Source organism: Rissa tridactyla, chromosome 8 (assembly GCF_028500815.1).
Source record: "Rissa tridactyla isolate bRisTri1 chromosome 8, bRisTri1.patW.cur.20221130, whole genome shotgun sequence".
Lineage (NCBI taxonomy): Eukaryota > Metazoa > Chordata > Aves > Charadriiformes > Laridae > Rissa > Rissa tridactyla.
The window spans coordinates 17,351,302-17,378,412 of record NC_071473.1 but is presented as its reverse complement, the minus strand read 5'-3'; the positions used below and the strand labels follow the sequence as shown (position 1 = coordinate 17,378,412).

General features: G+C 48.3%; 1 protein-coding gene across 1 annotated transcript in view; it reads right to left on the bottom strand.

Annotated features, from left to right (window-relative positions):
* Positions 1–6,685: 6,685 nt before the first annotated feature.
* DNAAF8 (dynein axonemal assembly factor 8) overlaps positions 6,686–27,111 on the bottom strand; it is a 96,521-nt gene continuing 76,095 nt past the window's right edge. The window contains exons 26-32 of the mRNA XM_054211026.1: positions 23,849–24,044; positions 20,390–20,484; positions 18,625–18,745; positions 15,820–16,037; positions 14,125–14,210; positions 10,037–10,106; positions 6,686–6,927 (exon numbers count right to left, since the gene is read on the bottom strand). Coding sequence (XP_054067001.1) covers positions 6,850–6,927; positions 10,037–10,106; positions 14,125–14,210; positions 15,820–16,037; positions 18,625–18,745; positions 20,390–20,484; positions 23,849–24,044 — 864 coding nt within the window. The 3' untranslated portion in view covers positions 6,686–6,849. The remainder of the gene's footprint in view (positions 6,928–10,036; positions 10,107–14,124; positions 14,211–15,819; positions 16,038–18,624; positions 18,746–20,389; positions 20,485–23,848; positions 24,045–27,111) is intronic.

Sequence of the window (27,111 nt, the reverse complement as noted above, 5' to 3'; positions counted from 1 at the left end):
CTGCGGCAAAGAAGGCATTAAATCCCTCAGCCTTTGTCATTATGTTTCCACCCTGTCTAATAAAGGATGGAGATTATCCTTAGTCCTCCTTTTATTGCTAATGTATTTATAGAAACTTTTTCTTTTTATTGTCCTTAACATCAGAAGCCAGATTAAGTTCTAGCTGGGCTTCGGCCCTTCTAATTTTCTCCCTACACAGCCTCACAACACCTTTGCAGTCCTCATGAGTGGCCTGCCCTTTCTTCCAAAGGTCCTAAATTCTCCTTTTCCCCCTGAGTTGCGACCCTATCTCTCTGTTCAGCCAGGCCAGTCTTTCCCCACCGCGCCCCCCGAGGGGCTCATTTTTCAGCACATGGGGACGGCCTGCAGGATTCCCCCTCTGCTTGCAGGGTCAGGAACTGAACCTCGTCTTGGCTGGCTTCCAGGCTTCCCGAGGGAGGCCTGATCTTGTGGAAGGAGAAGCATGGGGTGAGAGACCGGGAACCAGCACAGCTGACCCTCTCCTCCCTCAGCACAACAGTCATTTTAGTCTTACAGCAAACTCCGGGCAGCGTGAAGCATCCAGCTCCAAGTCACTAACCAGCTTTCGACTGGAGACAAGCTACTGCCATTTTTGGGAACCATTTGTTCATGGCAAAGCCTCCTCTGCTCGACCATGGAGTAAGTCCAGCTCACCGCAGACCAGACCTGCAGATCTGTGCAGCTGCTCCACAGCTCTCAGGTACACGTTCCCTGGCCAGTCTGCTTTGAGAGGGTACCAGCATCCCAGCGCACAGCCACAAACAGCTCAGGACCTTCTGCTGGAGCTCTGGAAAGGACAAGTCCCACACCCAAAGTCACTGCTCAGAGCACGGAAAGGCAGCTGCCTTCCAGCAGGAGCTTCACGGTATATGAGTGCCTGCAGCTGTGTTGCATGAGCTCAATGCATTCTCCAGGTGCCCAGCAGTGGCAGCCAGCTGAGGGCAAGCATTAAGCTGAGGCAGAGGGGCAAGGACAGCCATGCTGCCCTGCCCTGCTCCCTCCTTCCCTCTCCAGATCAGTTGAAGAAGTCTCCCAGATTTCAGTCACTGCAGCATCAAGATCTCCACTATTAGATCAACACCAGCAGCACAACACAGTAGCTTCAGTCCAGAGTCAGCAAACATGGAACATCACAGAATCACAGAATGGTTTGGGTTGGAAGGGACCTTAAAGACCATCTCGTTCCACCCCCCTGCCCTGGGCAGGGACACCTCCCACCACACCAGGTTGCTCCAAGCCCCGTCCAACCTGCCCTTGAACACCTCCAGGAATGGGGCAGCCACAGCTTCCCTGGGCAACCTGTTCCAGTGCCTCACCACCCTCACAGTAAAGAATTTTTTCCTGATACCCAATCTAAATCTACCCTCTTTCAATTTGAGGCCGTTACACAGTGTCCTATCATAACACGCCCTAATAAAAAGTCCCTCCCCATCCTTCCTGCAGGAAGGTCCTGGGCAAACTGGTTGCACGCGGGTCCATGGGAGCCACCTGAGGTTCCTGATCAGCTGTGGAAACTTGCTGGAAACAAGAGTCTTTATCTTTGAAATCACCTTTGAAAGCTCACAAAGATCTCAGGAGGTTCCTGATGTGCGGAAAATGGCAAACATCACACAGGTCTTTGAGGAGGAGGTCTCGGGGGGGGGGCAGAGGTAACCCCCAGAGCCATCCATTCACCTGCCAGAGCAACCAGGCACAGCAGGAGGAAGGACAGAAGCCCACAGCCCAGCAAAGCCCCACCAGCACAAGTCCCCTAGCCCACCCTGAGGGTTTATATACCCCTCCCAGTAGCAGCAGCTGCATGTGATTGGCCAGTGCAGGAGCAGGGAAATGCGGGATTGGCCAGAGACAGCAGGGCAGCAGGGGATTGGCCAGGAGTCCCTGCAGCCCAGGCCAATCCCAGCCTGTGGTGGGTCTTACAGCCAAGGGCAGGAGGATCCCAGATTGTCTTCTCCTGCAGGACCTGGGGGTGTGATGGGTGGATGGATGGATGGATGGATGGAGACAAACTGCCCTACAGCCCCTCTGCTGAGCTCCCAGGAGCACTTGCAGTACCAGCAGCCCCCACCTTGGCCCAGCACCATATGAAAACGTCCAGACAGAGCTCCTGCCCAGCTCAAAGGGAGCGAACCCGGCTGCTCTTTGGGACGGGGAGTGGTGTTGCCGTTGGGTTATGGCTGTGCCAGGGGCCAGGTGAACCCACACAAGGCACTGCCGGCACCGGTCTCCTGCGTGACCCAGTTAGAGCAGTTCAAAGAGCTCCTCGCGCACTGGGCTGGTATTTCAGCCTGAGCCATCCGCTGTTCCAACGAGTTTAATTACCCACATCTGAGTCATCCCCGGCCCCGCTTTATCAAAGCTCGCAGCCTTGCAGACAAACCGCCCTTTGTGCTCCTCCAGCCCCTGTCAATGGGGAATTGCCAAGTACCAATTAATCAGCGGCTCCTGCTGCGATGGGCTGGGGAGATGGTGCCCCAGGACAATGGAGATCAAGGAATAGAAAAGGGCCACTGCGCGCCTGATGGGACAGAGTTGGGATGAGAGCCTGGGTCCTGATCCCAGACTGGGAAGATGATGGGGAGGCACACATTTTCCTTGGTGGGGATCAGCCATATCTTCATCCCAGCTGCTGGTCTCGCTAATCCCCAAAGCATTTCAGCTCTCCAGCATGACCAGGTCTCTTGTGTGGTGGTCCAACAAGCTCTCTAGGTGCAGAGACACCTGGAAATCCAGCAGTGGCGGCTCTCGGCCAAGAGAGAGATGCATTATGGCGATGCCAGCTAGAGCAAGGCAAATACTTGTGAGCATGGGAAATATGTGGACCAAGATCATCCAGCTTGGTGAGGATGGTTGATGTGGGGACAAGCTCCAGCAGGCCCATTAGCTCCTCCTACTTCCCGAGCCAGCTGTGGGCCTCCGGAGATGAAAACCGGTGCCCAATTTCTATGCCGTGCCTATGGAGTTCACAGGGAGGGCAGTAAATCCTGTTTGCTGGGGAGTGATTTTCAGGCTGGCAGGTCTGCACGGTGATGTGGGACATCCCCGGGGCTCAGCAGGGCTCATGCACATAGCGCTGGAGCAGAAACAATTTTTTGGGGTGAATGTGAATATTAAGAAAAAAAAAGAAAAAAGAACTGTTCTGGCCCAAATCAAATCCACACGTTGGTGTTAGGGGGTTGTTTCAATTCCAGGTGTCACATGTTTTCAAATCTGCTTCATGCAGCAGAAGTAAGGTTGGTGGAGAACATCAAAGTGAAATACCCACAAGTTTTGCTCTGAGGCGATTAAAATTTTGGGTTTTTCCATGTCATTTCAATTCAGGGAAGGTGAAAGGGTCAGTTTGGCCAGACTGCAAATCCTCTGAGCAGCTGCTGAGTCCGCACTGGTGGCTGAAAGACGGTCGGCAGAGATGTCCCCCACCTCTCCTGGCAGCAGCTGGACACCGACCCCGAGCCAGGGCCACCTGGAGAAGGGTACAGCCGGTGCTGCCCGCCAGGATGAGCTGCTCTTGCAGATCCCCGGCAGAGCAGAGCAGGAGAGCGGATCGGCTGCCAGTTGAGCTCCTCCACCTGTGAATCACACGTGCGGGCACCTTGCTTGGTGCTGATAAGGGAACTGTTATGGCCCTCCTCCCCTCACCCTGCTTGGTATCAGCATCCCACAGCTGCTGGTAGTGATTTCTAGGTCTAACTGCTAATTAGTTAAATCTGTCCTTGGCACAAAGGGGAACACAGTGAGCTTAGAAAGCTACGATGGGAGCGTGGCTCTTTGCTGCCTGTGCCTGTGATGGGGAAGAGCACCCAGCACCCTTGGCATCCCTCGGGACACCAGTTTGCCGTAAAATGAACGAAGGGCTCATGCAAGAGGTATCCGTCTCTCCACGCAGCAAATAAAGACAACACGTCCGCACGGGATGAGGAGCTGCTCTGCACCCCGAGGCACTTGTCTACTGAAGGAAGGTGATGATGATCGAGCCGGAGCATGCCGGGAAAACGGGAGATCGGCACTGCGCTCCCATCTTTCTTACGGCAGGACCCTAAGGAGTTAACACAAAATGCCACCTACTGTATTTTATCTCTCCTCCATTGAGGCAGCTCTGACACTGGCAGCAGAACAATGCTAAATTCTGATTAGCTCTGGTTTTCCAGCAAGAGGGGAGGCACGAGAGGGTGGGGAATTAATACTATTCTGCATAATTTTTAATCTAAATTCCATTTCTTTTCTTTTCTTTCTCTAGGAAGCAAACAATCTAGGGGGTTTTGTACTCAATTTCTTGCTTTCATAATCTAAATGAATTGTTTGCAAGTAGGAGCCAGCTGCAAAGCTGGCAATCTCCGATCAAATCTGCCTTTCTCCTAGTTCTAGCAATCATTAATTTGCTCCTCAGCTCTGATTAGCTAATCCCGGTTGCCTTGTGGCAATTTTCAGGGAAAAAAAAAAACCAGTGCGTGAGCTGCCTTTGACGGAGCTGGAGCTGGCGGAGGGGTGACGGGACGGATTTCTGCAGGGTCCGCGGCGCTCCTGGTTGTCAGCTCTCCGGAGAGGACTGGGGTGCTCCGGGAGGAAAGGCTGGCCAGTTTATTTATGGAATCCTGGCATTTTAGAAATATCAGAGGATGATTCTTTTCCCTGCTCTGTGCAGGGCGTGGTAGTTTGTTACACCGAAACTAATTAGCTGGGCTTTAAAATAGGAATCAAAGACATTGCAGCAGCCACTCGCTCAAAAATACCTGGGTGCTGCCCCATTTTTATGATGTTGCTGGTGTGGCTGGGGGACGTGGCAGAGCTGGTACCTCTGTTTCATGCATAAAAACCAGGAAACTGAGGCACGGGTCTTCACGTGCTGGTGGACGGAGGCTCACAGAGAACAAGGCTCAGCAGTGGGGCTCTCTGGCAGGGAACACGCCACAGGGTACCTTTTGTGCCAGGCCCTGGATATTTAAACAGCGAATTAAGAATCATCTCAACTCCTGCTGCGAAGCTTGTAGAGCTCCTGCCTGCTGGCAAGCACGGACTGCACCAGGGGTGTCCGAACGGGATGTCACCTCCCCAGGCTGACAGCTGCCAGTCACCACAGCATCACCTCTTGACGTCCAGCTCCCTGTGATCACGGGTTTGAGGGCCCCAGCAAGTCGGACATGGATGTGGTGGCCCTATGCTGGCTGGGTGCAGGGCTGCTGCTGGCCTTACATGCCCCTTTCTTGCACGTAGCTCTGCAGGCCTTGTCCTTCAGCTGCTATCTGGCTGCGTTTTATTCCAACATGCTCCTTCTTCAGATCAAATTCCCAGAGTGCTGGGGGTGGATCTTTTTAATTTTCATTTGTTTCAAAGCCGTACATGGCTTACAAGCATGACAGAAATGCGCCTGGAGTGCAGGAAATGGCCTACTTAGCTGCAGGAGCAGAGCAGGCTTTTCCGTCACGCTGACTCCCAGGACCCCGTTCTCCTGGGAGACCGGGGCAGCTGCCTGTTTCCCTTGTGGGCATGTGGTTCTGGAGCTTCTCTTCAGGAGATGTTCAGTCCCACCATAAAGCCTAAAGAGCTGGTCCAGGGAGTAGCAGTTTGGAGAGTACTTCCAAGTTCTGGCACCAAACTGCTGCGTGAGGTTGGGGCAAGTCCCCTCTCCCTGTCTCCACTCACCCAGCTGACCGCTGCCCTTTGAAGGTAGCTTAGAGGAGGAGAGAGACCAAGGCAGGACTATCACCAGCTGAGGAAGCAGAGCTTGCAGGGCCAGATCTCTAACAGCCTTTGGACTTTGTGGACACTTTCAGCCTAGTTGGAAAGGGGACAAAGACCTGAGAGGGGTTGAATTCTCAGTTTGTGTGAGCTAATGGCTGGGGAGGAGGACTCAGGCCAGGCTCTCACAGAGGGAAAGGCTGCGCTCAGAAGGGGTTCACCCTGCCAGCAGCACCCAGAGGTGGGGTGGCCCAGCCAGCTGCACGCTGCTCTGCCGCACCACCACCACCACTTGGAGAATGCACAGAGACTGTTTGTGCCACGTCTGAGATGTCTGGAACTGGATGCGCGTCCTCGTCTAAGTCTTTGCCTTAGTAGGGCAGACAGAAGCATGAGGCCTCCGAAGGAGCTGAATTTGCCCAGTGGGACTGAGGACCTTCATATTAATGCCAGCTTACTTGCCAGACAGCTCACAGAAAGGACTCGGCCAAGGAGGCAGTGCAGTAGGCTCAGGGGCTGCTGTAGAAGGAGGAAGAAGAGGCAGGGTTGTGTGTCTGTGGGAGGGCAGGGAGCCAGTCGGTAACTGGGCTGCCGGAGCAGAGGCAAGTGAGCATTAAGCTGTCCAGCTTTTAATCTTATTCAACAGCTCTACCTGGTGTACTGAACTCTCCAGGGACACAACCTTCCCTCAGATTATTTCCATTTTATTTACTGGGGTTTTGTCTTTGGCTCAAAGAGCATAGTAGCAGCAGAAAATGGAGTCTCTCCATAATGTCTTTGGAGCCTAGGGAAGACAGAGTCCCCAAGCACCCGGGAGTAAGACAGCAGCGAGCACCTGCCCCTATTTACTTTACTCCCTGAGTTTTTCCCAGCCAGGGGAATGCTCCAAACCTTGCTCCATGAATGCAAGCAGATTGTCTCTGAATGCATTCCACCAGAAACCACGGCTACGGTTCAGAAAGATTGTTCTTGGGCACTGATCCTTCCTCACACCACTCTCATTTATCTTACTTAATACCATACTTCAGACTTTGTGTTTTAATGACAAACAAATAACAGTACTCTTAAAGGCTGGGAGTCCCCCGTGTGTCCATCTGCACGGACATCCGCAGTGGCGTCCACCTGTGGGCTGCTTGGAGGCCTTGACCATCTTGGTTAGTAATCCTGGGATTCAATCCGGTGGATGCTCTCAGATGTCAAGGAGTCAAAAAGGCAACAGAGCAGCTCTTCAGCCTGGGGAGAAAAGAAGGGGTTGGGGGAGAGCGCTGTGATTTCTCTGCATTGCAAAGAAACTTCTTTTCAGAGCTAGGTTTCTCGTGCGTGCTGCAGGCAGGCAGCATAGCGAGGACGTTTACCAGGGTGAATTAATCCCAGCAGAGAGGTGGCCACGAGTGTCCCCCAGCAGGGAAATGCCTGCTAGTTCTAACCACTGTTTGGTCGTTCTCAATGTTCACTTTTTCAAGGAACTGAAGAAAACCAACAACATGCAAAGTGCCAAGTGGGAAATCTAACTCCCTCCCCTTCCCAAACCTCGCTCCTCTGTGGTTCTTTCAGCGTGGCTGCTTCGGAGATGGGGAGGCCAGCTTAGCGCCAAGGGCTTCAGGACCAGTCTGCAATTCTGCCTGTGCTGATGAACACCATGTTCCCCTAAAGCATGACACATGCCGTGCTGACAGTCCACCCCACACAGCCCTCGGAGCCCTCCTCTTGCCAGCACTCTGCCTCTCCTCATGGGTTTTTAGGTCTCTTTCATAGGACTCCAGCCCTTCTGCCTGCTGCTGAGGGGGTAAGGATCATGCCAAGAGTGGCTGGGATGTGTTTTCCCTGGGTCACTCTGCTCCAGTCCCAGGTTTCAGCTGTCTCTGCAGGGAGGGAGATGCTGAAGCAGCTTCAGGGCTCTGGGCAGAGTGGAGGGATTAGTGCCACCTGCCAGCAGAGGTTCAGCTGCACATCCGTGAGTTCGTATTGAGGAATGGCTGCAGAGAGACCACGTCACCTCCCTTGCTCTGACCTGCTAATAGCGGCAGGTCAATGACGTCCTGCACAGTCACTGAGGGATGGCCACCGCAGTCTCAGGATCTCATCCCAGCCACGGTGCAGAGCTGCAGGCGAGGAGAAGCCATTCAGCCACAGGACATCCCAGCCACGAGGCTGAACACAGCACGCCCTGACAGCTCTCTCATCGCTGGGGAGGTTCCAGCCTGGGCATGGACCAGGTGCAGGGACATCTGGGACCACTTCACAGGGGCCCCCTGGAAGTTCAACAGCCCCTAACAGTGGCAGCAGCACAACGTGTCTCTGTCGCTTCCAGATGTGAGCTGCTCTGTGCGTGCCCAAGAGAAGGCTGCACGGGGAGCAGGCGCCTGCAGGGTCACTGCCCGAGAGTAAGGAACTTCCAAAGCATGAATTCATCTGCTCCTAAGGCAGATGTTTCAAATAGGGCAGGTGAAAAGCGCTATAGAAACACTTGTTTCTCTCAGAGACTGCAGAAAGAGGCAAGACAACTAGTCCAGACGCAGATGTCAGCACTGAAATTTGGAAAGCTGATTTCTCATCCTATTGCTTAGTCCCAAATCACACAGGGAGCAAGTATGAAAATTCCTTTTCACTTCCATGGCTCAACTCCACCAGTAAACGCTGCAGGCTCTGCTCAGACCATGAGGATTTGAAATCCGTGTTCATTTAACCCTCCCGAACTTTGCCTGATATCATGTTGTTGCTCGTTAGCTTTGACCTGGAAAGCCTGGCTGACATTTCATAAACTCATTAGCAAGAGATCAGAGGATCAAACATCGTTTCTAGGGACATCCTTTGAGGTACGGTTGTTCCCTGGTGAGCTTGTTCCTCAGATCTTGCTCTGTGATTTTTAAATCCACCTGGAACTTTGGAGCAAAAGGCCTGTTTGAAAATCAACATTACTTGCCGCTGTGCTTCTTGTAACCCACAGTGAGAAGCGCTGCACCCACCACCGTCCCAGGACTAGACTCATGGTCAAAGCTCTGAACTGTTTTGAGTAGCCCCCACTTCCAGCAGCGCCGGAGAGATTAGATTCAGTGGCCCAGGCTGCCAGAAGCAGAGAGAAGGGCTGAGCATATTTGCTTTTTCTCTTTATCTATCGCAGAAAGTACTATAAGCCTCTTCCTGATGGGCTGATTCCCCGTAGCCATGAAGCAGAAGGGCTTTTATGTCAGCCAGAGATATGTAATGTCCTTTTCAAAGCAAATCAGGAGACAGCCTGGCCTCGCTGCCCTGTCACATTACTTGGCAACAGCCTGGCACCCCGGCAGCGGTAAGCGCCGTGCTATGACAGCCTTGCAGCTATCGCAGAGCCGCGCAGGCAGACCTTCCCAGGCACTGCAGCGCCGACAATCCCAGCTACGCCCGGGGAGGATTTTACTGCGCCTCAGGGAAGGCTGACGAAAAGAGCAGCTGTACGACTTTGGAGGAGTTTGGGGTAGTTTTGCCTGTGTTAAAAGCAAGAACGCAGACTTCAAAGAGGGCTCTGTGTCTTTTAAGGCGGAGTCCTTAGAGCACTGGTGCTGCAGGCAGCAGCTCTGATGTGTTACATGAGGTTACAAACACACTTCTCGCTCCTGCTGGGTTTTCTTGGGAAGCAAAAGGGATCTACAGGAAAGGCTCACCCACTTGCTACTGTTTCTCGTTCTTCCCAATTCTTTTACAGCTCCTAGTTCTGCCTTTTCAGGCACTGCCTCCTGTATCCAAATCTCATTTGTTTTGTACGAAATTTTGATGATTACAGCCAGAATTTTAAAGGTGTTTGTGCGGTTTATTCCCACTCAGTGTCTTTAAAAAAACCTGGAGCTTGGTGTTTCCTTTCGTGGGATGAGCTACTGAGAAAATATTCAGCTAGCCCATCCCCGGAATGGCTAATGGCTTCATTCCTCATCTTCCATTTGGACTCGGGCTTCTGAAACACAACTTCCCGAACACAGGACACATGCCAGGCTTGGCAGTAGGGCTGAATGAACATTTCCCGTCATTTATTTTTGACAAGTATCCCAGATATCTTACTAAGTGTTGATTCTTCATAAAAAAAGTAACTGACATCTACAGAAAATATCGTATCTTTATCTAAATCTTAAAATATTTTGATTCAAAGTAGTGCCACTGGTGTAGTGTGGAAGATAGTTCGACAAGGTTTTGGTCCCACCTTCCACGTGCTGGGCTCCCAGTATAAGCCAAGGCTCGGGGCCGTCGTGAGGCACCACCTCTGTCTCAAACAAACTGATTTTTGCTTCTAGAATTCAAACAGTTTCAACAAATTTAATTCATCACAAGGAGAAAAAGGACACATATATGTACCATAAACTTCTCTACTTACCTGTTTCTCATTTTGGGGATAAAGGAGATGCTGCGCAGTGTCCAGGACTGACTGCTGCTGCCAACGGACCCTGTGGGTAAAGAAAAATGGAAGGCAGTGTTACTTTGCCATCTAAGCTGTCAGAGGCTGCAGATGACCTAGCTTTGAGGAGGACTATGCTCTGTGCCAGCAGCTCTGGCCATGTGCATCTGTTACTGAACTTCTTTACGCAGATAAATCCCGGGTTTTACAAAGCTTTGTATAAATGGATTTGGATTCTTAAAATATAAGCCTTCAAACAACTGTAATGACCTGTTGCATAATGGGGTCTCTGGGGCAGTGGGAAACACACATAAATGTAGTTAGCTCTGTGCAGGGGTCTCTTTCTCCACAAAGATATGTGTTTTTTTCCCCAAACCCCAGGATTTTCTAAGCTGCCTTCAGCAGCAGAGTCTGCTTCACTAGTCCTTGGTTTGCTCTGGTCCACCTCAAGCCACGCATGAGTTGACCGCAAGCCATATTCAAGAGAAATTCAAAGGCAAGACACAAACTTCAAAATCGCTTTTTAAACTAACTCTATGTCTGAAGACTTAGGCTTGAAAACTCTCCAGAGCCTCTGGAAACCACTCCCTGCTCCCTGCCCCCATATCCAGGTATTGTGCTTGGCAACAGTTTTCCCTTCAGTGGTTTTCAACAGCTCCAAGATTTTACATCTCGTGTGTTCTTTTTTTGATTTCTACACCTCCTTTCCTTCCAAAGCTCCCAGAGATGAGCTTCCTATAGGGATAACATCACTCCCTGCTAACGGCAATTAACGCTTGGTAAGAACGTTTCATCAGAGAGAATAACATCCAGCTAAGTTCCTTAACACTTCACTTTTGTTCTGATTGCACTACATAGTCTAAAACCAGGAAGGTATAAGGTCTACAACCCGGTTTTCTCCTGATGCAGCTGGGTTTTCGGCACGTTTTAGTCGAACGCTGCTTACGAGGCGAGTACAACGTTAACTAGGTGAGTTCCTAAAGACCGTGCACAATACAGATAGGTCCTAACAATCTTACGGGCATCTAAAAGTACTTTCAAAGAGCTCAAATCACCATAGAGGAGTAATCAGTATTAAATCAGTATCACCTATTAAGGCAGCTAAATCTAGTTTGTCACGCCTAAAAAGCAGAGCATGCCGTTCTTCCAGGAGCTGCTTTGAATCTGCTTGTAAATTCTTCCCTCTGCCACCCCGCAGCTAGGAAATCTGGCTGTAAAAACAAGTCATGTCAGGGAAAATTCAAATGCTTTATGTCAGAGATGCAGGCAACCGGATGCTGACAGAACAAGAAAGGCAAGTCTCACATCATTTTTCCTCGTCTGCGGATAGGATTGTGTCACTTCCTTCTCTGGATTCTCCCTCCGGTCCCCACTGCTCTCAGGCTGTGCTTCAGCTTCCCCTCAACCTCTTCCGACACTTACTTCACTCTGCCCTACGAGTTGCCCTTGGCACCCTCCCAGATTCTCCCAGATCCCTACTTTGGCTCCGCTCTTTGCAGTCAATCGAGCTCGCAGGCTGCTTTTGTGCCCCCACCTGCCTAAATGTGGTCCCCTTCTCTGTCCTTCCCGCCCTTTGGTGCGGAAATTATGCCTTCATAGGCGGCTAGCGAACGGACAGAATGGGCACAGCTGCTGCTGAACCCTCATCACCCCACCCTTAGCAGGGTCTGCGCCTGTCTTTAAGGCAACTGCTCCGTGCGGCACATCCTCCAGTGAGTGAACGTCTCTCCTTGATGTGCCACTGCTAGAGCTGGCTTAGGAAAGCTTTAACAGGCTCGGAACTACGAGCAGTTACACTAGCAAAGCCCGCATTGTTCCTCTCAACACCTGATTCCTCCTTCTTACCACAGCCCATCTCTGACATCATATCCCCGGCTTTCATAGAGATGGCAACGTTTCTCCCCGTGGCACAAAGCCTAAGTAACGTGGCTCAGCTGTGAATCAACTCCCAGGGCTGTAAAAGAATCTCTTACACAGTGGTGCTTCAGCAATGCAGCTGAAATGCAGGCCAGAACCCGCGCAGGTACGGGAATCCTGGGCCGTGGCAGGAAGAGTGAAATAAATATACAGTGATTTATTCAGTACAAGAAAGTCACGTGGCTCCCTCTGATGGACTCATAAGTGTAAGTAACCTCAGATGTTATTTTGAAATGTTTATAAACTAGGCAATGAAGATGTCTTAGCATGAAGCGTCCTTATGAGACACTAGTTAAATCAGGCCGGATTTTCAAAGGTATTTGCAAAGTTGATTTTAATGGTGGCTTATGACAGAAGAAGCCTATGAGTTTACTGTTGGCTCAAGTTGATCTACTGGCGGATCACTGCCTCCCCTCCTCTCCATCTTTGGGCACACCTTGCTGCCCCTCCCTTCCACAAGCATCGTCGATCACGAAGGCAAATATGTTTTTGTAGAGCTGGTTTTAAATGGCTGCGTGATCACTATTTCTGGCATGGTGGCAAGAGGCAGAGCGGATCCTGCCATTTGGGAGCACCTCCCAACAGCCGTAGTTTATGCACACCTATTTTGCAGTTCGGCAAGAAGTTTATCCTTTGCACAGCCGGCCATACCGGCACAGACCAGGGTGAGAGACGCAGAGTGAGATCGACAGAGTCCACACCTATTCCTCCCCGCTTCCTTCGCAGCCCCTCGGCTCGCTGCGGATGGCAGTGAGAAGCCACTGTGAGGTTTGCTCAGGGGGTGCTGCCTGGAGACCGGCGATCTCGAAACACGGCAAGTGAAGCCTACAGAAGAGCTACACTGTGTCGCTTGTTAGGCAGCACTCATGACTCTGATGAGCAAAAACCTGAGGAAAATAAAGAGGTGGGGGATCTTGTATTGGCTGCCAGCTCTGCTACCAGCCACTCTCCCAGAACTGCCTTCGGCACTGATCTCCGGGATTCCAAACAGCTCACTTTTTTCCTGTAAACCAGGGAAAGGGCGGGAGAAAACTCACTAGAAAGGTCTTGGGTAACTTGCTCTCTGCTTCCCCTTGGTGCTGTGCCTTGCTGGGTGAGAGGTTTGAGATGTGGATCCCAAGGGTGTGATTTTAAATGAATAGGAACCATGTCTAAATTTTGTCATTAGCCTAAAATTTTTTTAAAAAATTACCAATGACATTTGTTGCAACTATTCTTCCCAGGTGTGGCCTTGTGACTGAGCACCGTAACGTTTCATCAAAGTACGAGAACTCCCAGGTGTCTACCAACTTGGATGTTCGCATTTGATCTCCTTGACACTTGTAAACCCCAGCATCCCTGAATTCCTTACTCCTGTCCCCTTGACAGCGTTATCTGCAAGTCCTCCAGATGGTACTGCCAAAGTCACAACAGCCTTATCCCTGTGGCTGCCGGACTGCTCTGCACCCAATGTGTCAGGAAAAAAAAAAAAAAAAAAGACTCTTGGCTTCCTTTCCCAGAGGAAACCATGTGCATGAACTACACAACGCGTTGCCAAACACCAGCCCCTGTGCAAGGAAACTTTCCCTCTGGGGGACAGTGGGTTAATTGGCCTGATAATCATTCTATTTCACTAATCAGTCCCTGTAGAGGGGTTCTGTTTGTATTACCAGGCTTATAAATCCTCTACCCAGCATTTCTGGTGATTTATTTAAGAGGCGGATTTTTGATTTTGCTGTCTGGTGTTTATTTTAAGTAACTTTTTTCCATAGCAAACTATGGAAACTGCTAAGATATTTCTCCTAGGAATTTTGTTGATCCAGCAGGTCTATTCCCAATATGAGCCCTTATTTCAGAAAATTCCCTGGTATTTGTGGAACCACGCCGCCAAGCCTCGCAGGCACTCCAAGTCCTTAAACAAACAACACAACTCACTATTTAAGGTCCTGAGTGTAGGACACATGAGTTTGAAACTGGGGAATGCTGAGCTATCGACCCATTAACAACAAAACAACTTCTGAAGAACCGGCTGGCTTTGAGTGGCACCTGACCTCATGGGAGCCTGAACTGGAAGGGAATTACAGAGAAGGAAGTCAGCTGCGCTCCTTCAGATCACAAGCTCTCTAGCAGGGGGTTGAGACTGCTGTTAAAGCCGCGTTGTCCCCACTTACCTGTCCAGCAGGGAGTCGAAGCAAACGACCGCGTTGTCTCGCTGCGCTGCCAGCACCAGACACAAACCATCCATTAAGAGGGAACACTGCAAGAGAGGGAAGAAGGGAGCTTTGGTGTTGCTAGCCACTGAAATGGGGCCGTAAGCCTCGCTGATGAGCCGCTGACAGCACAGATGACTGCCTGTGTGCTGCGTGAGGGGATGAAAGTCACAAAGCAACAGACTCTTTCAAGTTGAAAGAGTATCGTGTCTGAACTGTTAGTTATCCCGCTCCTACGGCATACTATTATTCCCGTTCCCTTCTCTCAGAGGGAAAATAAGCAGGTTACTTAGGTGTGTTATTCAGTCACTAAGTCTGCTGGAAGCAGGAATAGGGAGATAACGGTGAGTGTTGAGATATCGCAGCAGAAACACTTATTGCTTGAAGGAGCCCATCTTCCTTCTGGCAAGGAAAAGCAAAAACTGTAATGTTCATTTCACCTTTGGCTCAGCAGTGCCAGACCCTTCTGGAAACATTCCAGCTCTGCCCAGAGTAATTCATCTCTGACAGGAGGAAGTGTTTCCATTGCCAGGAGAGCAGTGCCGCTGCCATGGCTCTCCTTCCCACACGCTGATTCGCTTTGTCCTCCCTAGAGAGCTGTGCACATTCCCCTGTGCAGAGGGATGGCATCCTCAGGGGAAGCACAGGAGAAAAAAGTAGTGCTTAGTCTAATTGGACGCTAGATGTAATTGCTATTCTATACAGATGTACTTCAAAGGGATGCTGTCAGTTTAAAAAAATCACAACCTGAAAAGATCTTACCTGTTCTTATTACCTAAGACTCTTATAACCGAAAGGCTGGAAGCACAAATGTTTGCCTTTTTTCAGAGGCACCGCTGTATGTCTCTGACAGCCCTTTGTTGATTGCTTCTTCCAGTATAAGCAGTTTCCCCCCTTGTTTACTCTGTGCTCCTGACAGCACTGTTGTTTTTTTTTTTTCCCCCCACATTGTACCTTACTGCTTTGCCCTAGTAAGGCTCCCGAAATGGTGGGCTTCTCCTACACCAAGTGCAAAGAGGAAAACAGCCTGGGCCAGATACTTTGCTGGTGTAAACCAGTGTATCCGCTCACCCCACAGGCACATCTCATGCTTAAGCCCGGTGAGCACTTGCTCAAACCCTATGCCGGACTGCGGCTTGAGCTGTCAGCACCAACTAAACAAGAAGCAAAATGAAATCTCTGCCAAGGACTCCAGGGCACAGTCCAAAAAGTGGAAGGGTTATTTAGCACCGTAGAAGAGGATTAACGGGGTGCGATTAGAGAAAGGGAAACAGAAATTGTGTTTATATGGAAAACCAAGACAGGATACAGCAGCAGAACATATACAATAGCGGCAACAGCGCACTGATAGGTGAATGGAATGAAACGTTTAACGGGGATGTGCCGTTCACGTTAAGGATACGTGCACACAGCGATGTCAAGGTTAGGTGGCAGTGAGCTAGCGCAGATACAGGAACACGAGGTCGGGACTAGCTAGCAAGGCACGTGGCCCACATTACTTACCAGTGGTATTAGAGCTCAGATGCAGTGCTGTGCTAATACTGCTACCAAAGCAAGTTTGCTCAGAGCTAGCCTAGATATCTTAGCACAGCGCGGGCATTAAAAGGCTCTTCTTCTGCGCGAAGGAAGCAAAGCACAACTCCAGCTGTTTCATACCTTTGCTGCAACACTGCACTTTGCCCTGCTTAGTATCTCAGAGATGCAGCGAGCTTGTGGTGCGTCCAGGACGGTGAGGCGTACTCCGGTCACCGTGAAATCTTTGCCAATAAGCTGATCAAGCAGTTCGACATAGGGTGGGTGCTCTGAACCCTGAAGAATTATCCCAGGCAATACCAGGCAAGTGGTTTGGCAGAGGTTATCAAGCAATGACTGATCTGATGGGAAAAGATCACAACACAACAGATGCTTGTTTTATACCTACCCCTCCCCAACTATTTACCCTCTCACTAATTCTTCCCTGCCACAGACAAGTAAACTGGAAGATCAGGGGCACTCGGGCATCGTTACATCGTTTGGGATGTTCACAGATGCGATTGCTCATCCTGAACTGTCAAACTGCTGTATGCCTACACGTACATATCTGGAGATCACAAGACAGCAGTAGTGACCCCATTTCAGGAGTCAGACAAGGACAACTGCTGCTTTGCTACAGGAGACACTATTCCGTTTAATTTCTTCCAAGCAAAGAAATCTGTTAATCCAGCCGCTTTTATAATCCAAAATGTAATTCTCATCAGCATACATAAGACTTAATGTATTTCATATTTTCCTCATGATAAATCTGTCTGTCCATTAGGCAGCAGCTTTGTGATAATTATTTGCTGAAAGGAGAGATTTCTTTGTGTGCAAGAGCTACCTCTAGTGTTCAAGATGAGACCGTAAAGTGAATGATCTGTCTGGCTTGCTGGAGGCGTTTACTATATTGTGCCTGACAGTTCGGAGATCACGTGTAGTTGCTTTTCCAGGACAGTAACTCTTTGAAATACATTTTCTGAGACACAAACACATCAGGGATGTACACTGGTTTCCTTTTTACTCTGCTTAAACATCTTCAAAGCAAAGGGATCCTCGTGCAGCAGGAAATCGGGGACACACATTTTGAGATTTGCTCCTAACACCGGGCTGCACAAAGCTTGCGGAATACCTCTGCTCTCTTCACAACAAGCTATTTTATTGTATTTTCTGCAATCTCTTCTGATAATTAAGAAGTGCTTCAGTCACAGCAGACCAGTGCTACAGGCCTGGTCTTTTCCCATCATGCACTAAGTTGATGGGGGAAAATACCCTGCCTGTCAGCAATAGCAACCCAGGATATTTTGGACCGGGAACACCTGCAAGTCTCCTCTCACTGCAGCGTTGTGCGCTCAACACAGCTTGAGCTGACATACCCCACCAGAAACACAACGAAGCGGTCACTTCTCTGCAGCTGCCCAGAGGAGGTCAGACGGCTACATGCTGGACAACCTGGTCATCTCCAAAAAGCTGCTGTTACATACACACAGCTGCCAAGCCCTTGTTTCGGGACTCATACAACAGCTTGGGAACGTCAGTAGTGTTACAAGATAGGCCTCACCCCTTACCACAGGCACCAGTTAAGTCTTAAACCTTCATGCAGTCAGTCTCTGAGGTATGAGTGCGCAACGGAAGAAAAGGAGCTTGCCTGAGGATTTGTGAGTTTTGTAATGATCATGAAGCAGGCGTAGGGCATAGCCCAAAGCCAACATAAGACAGTGGAAAGAATTCATTGATAATTAATTACCTTGGGAAAAATCCTCCTTCAGAGACCCCTACACAAAAGTGACTTGGTGCCAAGGTGACTCGGTGACAAGGCGAAGGCCTTGACTTAACCACCACCCTCCTTGCACTCATATGTGTGCTGTCTCGTGCACCTGCTGGTATGTGGTCAATGCCAAAAGTCCTGTGTCAGTAAGAGTTTAAGGTGGGAGGCGATAACCTGTAATTCTCTTACATTTTTATCACACCATTCTGCCCATCCACAACAACCCTGTGGTTTTATTGCTGGCATTAACAACAGCAATCAGGTGTAGCGCAGGAACATTTTCTCGGCTGCCCACCCTCCTGCTTGCCAGTCACATCAGAACTCAAGCCGCAGGAATGAGAACGACCCAGTTCCAACCACATCTGCTCACCAGTGAACACCACAGGGATGCTTTACGGCTTGTTTATAACGGCTTGGTATCAATCCACAGTACCCTACCACAGGAACATCCCCGCGTGTTAGTTACGGCTCCTGGCACCAATGGTGCTGCATCACAGCCTGTGTTGTTCACATGCCTATCGAGTAAAATCAACAGAAATGGCCCAGAGAAACTGCAGGCATCCGAGGGAACTGACGGGCTTGCTGAAGCTTTGACTTCAAATCAAATTCAGACCAGCGATAACTGGAAGTTATTTTGAGCTGGCAGCTCTTCAGCAGCTAGTGGGAACTGAATGAGCTCTCAGTCCAGTTCCCAAGAGTTAGGTGGCCGCACTGCCAAAAGCACTCCCTGCATAAACTCGTTTATTTACTCACAGAACAAAACGTCTCACAATCGCCCATCACTACAGTGTCTTGGCCTCTCGTGTGGCAGGCTGTGAATGGATGCACAAACCACCGCAGCCAGGTGGGTGTTGAAATACATTGTAAAAGTTCAGCAGGGAAATGCGGACCGTTGCTTACACCGGCTGCGTTGCCAGTGCTCGTTCTTCTGCTGGTGCTGAGGCCGGCACTTCCGAACAGCCCTATCTTTAACCCCGCCAAAAGCGCTGGCAGTGGAAAGGCCTGGCAGGCAAACAGTTAAACGGATGGACTCCACTGGAGCTGTTCTTTGCAGCTCAGAGTTCTCTCTCCCTTCTGAGAGGACATCAATACCAAATCTTGCCGCCACCAGATGGTTTGTCTTGCTGTCCAATTAATCAATAACAGTCTCAATCTATAACGAGAGTTATGCATATCCTTACCAAGACTGCATGGTTGCTCAGAGCCCAGTAAATTGAGTTGCCCTCCCGTTTCATGTTTTATGATCTTGCGCGGCTTGTTGATTTCCAAAGTCACTATGGGGTCACGTTTCAGGTTATAGATCTGCGGGAGGGAAGAGAAGGAGAGAGAGAAGCAAGTCATGTGAACACCATGACCTAATCAGGCAGGATAACACTTCTTCAGCATTGATTCATGAAAGCTGTGAAGCTTTTGTTGCTGTTGTGTACTGCTGTAATTGCCAGCCTAGAAAACACCTGCTTGGCTAGAGATACAAGAACATTTTGCATGCATTCTTTTTTTTATGGAGGTTTAATTCAGCATGGCATCTTGTCATCCTTTTAAAGGTCCTACAACCAGAATATCTTTCTAAAGTCTCCGCTCCCAGCTGTTCAAGGCCAGAAACTCAAGGACTGGTGGGTCCCTTCTGCCTCTGAATGAACCAGCACATCCCCACATCCCAGCTCAGCGCTGTCACAATGCTCTGAACTGAGTTGCAGAGGGAGGGCATCCACATTAGTAAAGCATATTACAGATGTGGCCAGCTGCTTCCAGTTCCAGAGCTAATCTCCTCGGACTAACTCAGCTGGGTCACCTCTGTGCCATGTGGATATAGCAAGGCTCAAAAATTTCCATCCCTTCATTGTGCATGAACCAACCATTTCAAACTCTGATTTTGAGAGGAAAATGATCAGAGTAGAATCACAGAATGGTTCGGATTGGAAGGGACCTTAAAGATCATCTTGTTCCAACCCCCCTGCCCTGGGCAGGGACACCTCCCATTAGACCAGGTTGCTCAAAACCCCATCCACCTTGGCCTTGAACCCTTCCAGAAATGACATACAGAGCTAGTTGAACAGGAAAGACTTATTGTTTCATTTTATCCATTAGCAAATTGCAGTGGTTTGAATGGGAGACCAGCAGCTACATAGCGTGAAGGGCCAGATGAGCAGGAACAGGTCACACCAGTACTGGTAGGCTTCTCAGCACTGCCTACAATACAAGCCAAGAAGCAAGAATATGAGTCTTTATGCCTCTGCCTGTGGGCAGAGAAGGATGCAAGCACCCAGCAGCTCTAGAAACTGCCCATACTTTATAGCACAAGGTGTCTTACGCAGGACAGCCCCGCTCTTTTCATTGCTGTGGTCTGGTACCTCTGCTGGCAGGGCACAAGGGACAACACCCTTGTCACACACATAGGGCAGCGCTCCACGCTGTGCATGCGTGGATGTACACAGACTCTGTGGGAGACGCTCAGCAACCAGCGAGTGACATTATCAGCCATCCCACTTCATCTCCATTCCTGAACGCTACACGAGAAAAGCTGGTTAAAAAAAAAAACACAAAAAACAAACAACCAGCTTCTGGGCCGACTGTGTCTCAGCAATCATGGATGATGTCGCTGTCCCTCCCAGTGACCTGCTTCCAAAGCGATGTTGGCTCTATCTGGGAACTTTGCCCCTAAAGTATGAGCCCTGAGCCCTCCTGAATTTACAGCACTGGTTACTGAACAAACATATCTGAAAAAGCACTTTTCCACTAAGACTCTCTGGGTCAACAGAAAGCTAGCACATTGTGGCAGGAACATCCACAGGAGAAGGGAAAACTTGGCAGCTGGTGAAACACAGAAGGAAAAAAAAAAAAGCAAGCATTATCTAAAGCATAATAGGAAAGAAGTGATGGGATAGTGGGGCCAAAGCCATTGCTCTGGCACAGCAGGATACTTCTCAGGAAAGGGCAGAATCCTACCTCTTCCTCCTCTAATGTCTGACACTCAGCACAGCACAGCCCTTCTGGGAAAAACAGCTTCATATCCCGGACAGCTATTTGATAGGATTTGGAGCCTGAGAGATAAATACAATGAGAAGATTCTCTCAGGCCATGAATTAAACATTCTCTAGACTCACACTCATCTTTCTGAGAGATTGATGATGTGCAACTTACTGAAGTAATTGCTTTAAAGGCCAGCTGTTCTGTACAGTAATAGCAAACATTTAAAACCATTATATTTAGAATACTTCCATTGCCTTCTTGGTATTTTGATTCTGTCCTATTATCGCTCAGCTTGTTCTTCATGTAAACAAGGCTCCTTGTATTTCCTAACAGTATAGGCAAGGGAATTGTGTTAAGGAGCCCGTGAAACTCTTCAATATCAGCTCCAGTCCCTCATTGTTGTTCCCTTGTTCTCGAGCACATCAGGCTGGTCTTACTGAATGGGAAGGAGCTACTAGTTAGGCAAAAACCTGTGCTTAGTAACAATAATCTACGTCTCAAATACGCTGGGGGCTCTGATTTACAACAGAAATCACAATTAGCATGAGACATTGCTGATAGCAGTGTATTTTTCTGTTCACCTGCAGTCACAAAAGGTAAATTGAGACTGGAACAGGTACAGAGAAAGAATGTGAGGATCACAGAAGGAATGAAGAATCATCTGAGGAGTTAAAACTAAAAGACCTTGGGGCTTGTTTGACCCAACATGACACAAAGCTGAGAAGGAATCTGATTTCTGATAAACGCATCAGGGTGGAAAAGGTCAGAGAAGAAAAAAGAAGTACTTAAAATTAAAGTGCAGGTCTTGGCACAAGAACAAATGGATACAATCTGTACATGACTATATTTAAGTTTGAAAACGTAAGAAGATTTCTAGCAATCAGAGCAGTGAAGTTCTGTAACGACCATCCAACTGGGGTGGATGCTTATGAAGGGGAATATATGATGGGGTTGTCCGTGAGAGAATTAACTGAGCTCAGGGACTTGAGAGGTCCCTCCAGGCTTAACATGTGAACATTTCCCTATAAAGCAACAGTGTTATAAAGCATTACTCAGAATGGTTTGAGATCTGTGGGTGGGAAATGCTAGAGAAGGAAAAGCTATTTCTATATAACCGGAATTCAGATGGATTGTCAATGTGCTGGCGCAGATCCATACTTCTGGGATACAAATACACAAAACGCAACTATCCTCTGAAATATTACCACCTTTGCAAGCTACCCATTGAATCATGTCTTACTGCTCTTCGAGCACTCAGCCCTGTTTGAACTTCATAATTCTAGGCATTGTATAGCCAGAGTCCTTAACGCAGTACTTTACGACCCCAAGATTGCATAAGTCACCAGTGTGTAAGTTGTGCTGGATCCTTTATGTGCCTCTATGTCAAATCTTGTTTAAATCATCGATGCCATTACAGAGGACACAAATGTTCCCAAAACTCGCAACATTTTACTCTCACTTTGCTCTAGATATAGGACTGTATAAAATGCATGCGTAAGAGCTCTTTGGGCTCAAGATAAAGCACTATACAATGACTTCATAAGACCCAGAAGAAACAAGAGGAGCGCAGGTTTACATCTGTAGCTGAGCCTCGGAGTATTAAAACTGCATTTTTTGGTTCAACTGTATCACTGGAACCTGGTCTTTATCTTACTTGAAAGTCCTGATCTGGTCTTCCTTGAATTTCCCCAGTCGCTTTGGAAGGAAACACACAGCTAGGGTTTGCTCTGCTTCAGCAGGATGCCATTAACTAGAAATCTTCCTCAGCTGGAGCAAAACTGAGTAAACTTGGTATTTCCTCCTAGGGAAGGAAGAGGGTCTTCCACAGTCCCCCAAACAATTACTCATGCTATGATTAAGCTCTTCCTCCTTAACTTGTAGGTAAGTGTCTCACCCTTACTGGAGGACAAGCTCTTGGAGGTGCACAGAGGTTATGAACACTCCTTTACTTATTGACAGACACATCCCTGGCACAGCAGCGAGGGGCTAGTCACGCTAGGGATGCTCTAACTGTAGCATGGGTATCTTAACTTTTGGGTATATTTTACCCATTGTTAGCCACGAGTGATGAGTTCTCATTCTCAAGGTAACCTGGATACACAATCCATTAATCTTGAGAGCAAAAGAAGCAGAGGCTGACAGTGGAAAAGTATTGGCTGAAGAGCCCGGACCATTTCTTTTGTGTAGGTAGATCCTGCCCTTCCGTCACTCCCACGAAGGAGATGCTGTGAGTAATCACAGTGAGAGATCTCTCTCAGTTTAGTCTTGGTCCTAAGGGTTATGATGGTATCTGATAAAAAAAGATTCTACATCAAGAGGCTGATTCTCTTCGCCAAATTCTACATGGTGGCTGCTTCATTGCCTATCAGTTCTCCTCAGAAGACCACTCGATATAGATGAAAAGAGGGAGTGATTTGACAGCACAGAATACAATAGAAAGAGACAAATAATCCGATGGATCTTGACAGGAAAGGTCTTCTGGAACCTGAAGGCATACAGCGCCTGCTAGCTCACCTGTGTCTATAGAAACTATTGCTTTTATTATTTTCATATTCCCTTAACTACACACAGCACAATCAGTACCACGCTGAGGAAAAACACTATTCACGGGCAGTGAACTAATGATGTTTAATTCCTCATGAATTTTTGACTTATATCCTTCCCACCTTGTGGCAATAGCCTAGGCCTCCTCCAGCAACACCCTCAGTTGTCTGCAGGCCAGTCTCTCCAGCAATGCTTCCCATTTTCCCATCGTTCACCCACACCCTCGGCTATCTCCCATCCCACCCACCCTACATACTGCCACATCCTGGCAGATGAGCTGGGACTGGTTCAGCACACCGGGGATGCTGACTAGCTGGTGCACCTCCGCTGATATGCCAGCTGGCAAGAGCCTCTCCAAATGGAAAACAGCCGAGTTTACCTGCTTTCCTCGGTGACAGCAATTTTTGATCACTTCTCTCTAGCCAGTCATTAATGTTTTGAGATGTTACAGGAACTCAGTATCGTGGAGTCTTTTATCCCGCTGTGAAATCTGGTTGCAGTTGGCCAATGGGCTATGAAGTTATCAGGAAGGGACTCACAAGCAGATAGAAGACAGATGGGTGCTTGGGGATAATTACAAAATAACCAAGCTAAAAGTACAAAATGACCAAGCAGTGAAAAGATCAAAGGAAATCTGTTCTGATGGAAGACAGATCTAGGGCTCTTCTGGGAAGAAACCTTTTTTTAAATATATCTTCTGGGAGAATATTTCATAGCCTGAGACGTACTCAGCTCAGCCACCAAGAAAACAATGAAAGCTTTCTAGGGAATAATGGTCTCTACTGCCTGCCAAGGCTAGATCTGTATTGAAAATGCAGGAGGTAACAGTACATAATATATTTTTTCATTAGAACATCTGAGCCTTCAGACTTTTCTTTTAGAAAAACATACCATAAAATCCATTTTGGACTGTGCTGATACCATACTGAGCCCTCCAGAGGAATGGATCTTGTGCTTGGGCTAGTTTAGGATCCTCTGGTCCCAGTAAATCTATCAGCTTCTTCACAGCATTTGGCCTCTGAAGACACAGCACGAGAGCAGTGCCTGATGTAAGGTAGGTACAATGAGCTTCTAAAACAGCAGGATCCTGAAAAGAAATAACAGAGATACAACAAATTAAAATGAATAGCATTAGTGAGCGCTGGGTATATCCCAGCTTTCCTTCGGTTAGACCCATCCCTGTTTGAAGCAAACAGGTCTGCCGTTACTCCTTGCTTCCTCTCCTCTTTGTAATATACGTGATCTCTGCAGGCGGAGCTTCCAGAGTATGTACCATTGCCACCACGCCAGTATTTGTTGTGCCATCCAGTAGGTAACGGGAGGTCTAGTTCCCACCCTGAGCTGAAGAAAAAGTTAAGCACTGAGCTTACGCCATAGCAGCTCGTGGTTTTGGTCCCCATGGTCATAGACCAGCCAGTGGTAGTTTTTACACATACAAACAACTTTAGCAGTAGTTTCCTAAATTCTTTTACTAAGAAGGAAACCAAAATCCTATTTCTAAAAGACAGAAAAGCCTTGTGCTGTGTCTTGTTCTGCATATCTGTACAGAATTCATTTTTGGGGGGGTAAGGACAAAACCGAATTGCCTCTCTGCAGTTGACTTGTCTACTGCTGAACTTTCGATTCATGCAACGCCCTTTTCACAGTACCTTCAGCATGACACATGGATAGGGTGAAACCAACAGGCATTAGCAGTATCAACAGGGTCATAAATGCTCTGGGACAGGGAGCCACACATTTTATATCCGCAGAAGAATTAAATGACGGATTACAAATACCAGAACTTTCCTTTTTGAATTCACAAAAGGCAGAGGCCCCCCACACCCACCCTGCTGCTACAGCCCCGCTTCAACCAGAGGGTGGTAGAATTTCATACGCTAGTTAGTATGAGGATTACAGAAATAGCGAGCTTAAAACAAGGAGGCTCAGGACAGGGCACTTGGCAGGGGCTGAAAAAAGACAGTTCGCTTTGCCACTGACGCATTGTCTCCATCACAAATTTCTCTACTTTTGCTTCTTTTCCAAGTGTTGTCAGTTCAGCCCATGACAGCTACTGAGCAGAGATGTTCCTCTTGTAGCTGTGCAGGTCACAGCACCCTGGGATCTTTATTTTAACTAAGAATGAGCAGCAACGATAACTAGCAACCACTGCGCCGGTGAGAAGAGTCCAATCTGTAGGCTGGAGACAGACATAAGGATTGAAAAGCACGGGGAAAGGTAGCAAGTGCCTGGGGCAAAAGGCTACCAAGGGGCAGCAGAGCACTCAAAGCCTCGTTGCCTGTTTTAATTAAGCAAAAGCTTAGAGAGGCAGCCTCGTTGGAGAAGTCTCCACTGAGCCTGAGGTCAGGGTGCCCATAGCAGCTGCAGGCTGCCTCCTCCTGCCCTCTTCGTCTTCAGAAAGCAGTAGGAGCACCTGGCTCGGCTTCCCTGTGCTCCACGGCACGGAAACAGCCGAGAAGCTCCACACCAGCGCTGGACGGTCTGTACAGCTTACAAACAACTGTATTTTCAGCTCGCTGATTGAACTAACCCATGGTTATTTACTTTTTTTTTTCCCCTCCTGTTTTGGAGGAAATGAAAAGAAGGGGTAAAATTCAGCTGAATCACATCATTCAGCCCCCTAAAGGTTTTAATTTCTCAATTTTTTTTTTTATCTTCTAAAAGCACCAGCGTATGGCAATTCGCTAGATAAAACATTTCCAAAAGAAAATCCCATCATTTCATTTAAAAATACGGAGATAAAATACTTCAAGGCCTCTTTTGCTTTTCTATCATATGAAACCATTCATTCACTGACTTTGACCCAAATCTCCTCACCTGCATTCCTCCGAAACTGCATTTCTAAGTAGTAGGTTATAAATGGAAAACCACAGGCTCTATCCTGATATTCTCCCCTGTATTTGAAAATGCAAAAATGATCCACGAGGAAGCCCCCCCGATTCTGAAAATGGTTAGTTACGGAAGGGATTTTGATACAAATTGTGATATTTGTCAAACCTCCCGCCCTGTGGAAACAGAGGGCACAGGAAACTCGGGGATGTCACTCACATTGCCTGTGAGAAGAGCTCTGTTTAGATGAGGATGAAGAGTTTCAGCATGGCATAACATACTGCAAAATTCTGACCTTCGTCCAGTTCTGTATAATACAAAATAAGCTCTCTTTGCTTGAAAATTTTTGTTAGTTCAAAAAAATGCGCCTAGAATTCACTTCCCTAAGGGCCTTCTCACTAGGAGCTGAAAAACGGTGGTGATGACTTCATGAAAACGTTCTTAAGGACTGGACATAACATATCAACATTCATTCACGTCAAACATCCGCAAAAGGAAAATGTTGAAAGACACAGTTTCTGTTAAACAGACCAGAATAAATGCAATTATTTTGTTCTAGATCTTCTAAACAGTGCTTTTAGATCCACATAACAGAGCTCTTCTGTCCCTGTTTCTTGTCTTCCAGTGGTTCGCTGCAGACTGTGGGTTAAAGACGACGTTGTTTCTAATTGCTACCGACAGTGTCAGTGAGTCAAGGTGACTTCTTTCCTTTGGATAGATCCTCACATCCGCTCCAGGCTCTGCCAGCCAAATGATGCCTTTATTTACATCCTGCCTCCGCACCGTCTTCAAACGGCGTCCTTGCTGATACCCGAGCAGCTGCGGCGAGATCACACATGTGCAGCTGAGTGGAATTTCAGTGAGCAATTTTGGTGATGCAACACGGAGAGGAAGCTCCAGCTGTGCGCTGGCTCCGGAGGACTAACGGGATTAAAAAGCAGCAAAATCGTCCTTCTGCCTCCACCGTCAGAATCACAAGATATGACTGGAGGGAATCCGTCAAGTTATTAAGTCCAGTGACCTGCTACTGCAGGCAATCCTATCAGGTAATCCCCAACAGAATGATCACGTCCCACTGTAAAAATCAGGCTTTTTTGCAAACAGCCAAAACTGCGAATCTCTGCAGGACTGAATCCGCTGGATAAGCGCAGAAAGGAGATATAGGACAGAACTCCCTCCGGGAGCGGTCACTTCCCACAGTCTGATCACACTAAGCTGAGAAGACTATGTCGGCTCTATTTACCTGGCCTTTGTTTTTTTTTTTTTTTTTTTTTAAAATTATTAGACTTCAGATAAAAAGTATTAACACGGCTTCTGCGATTAGA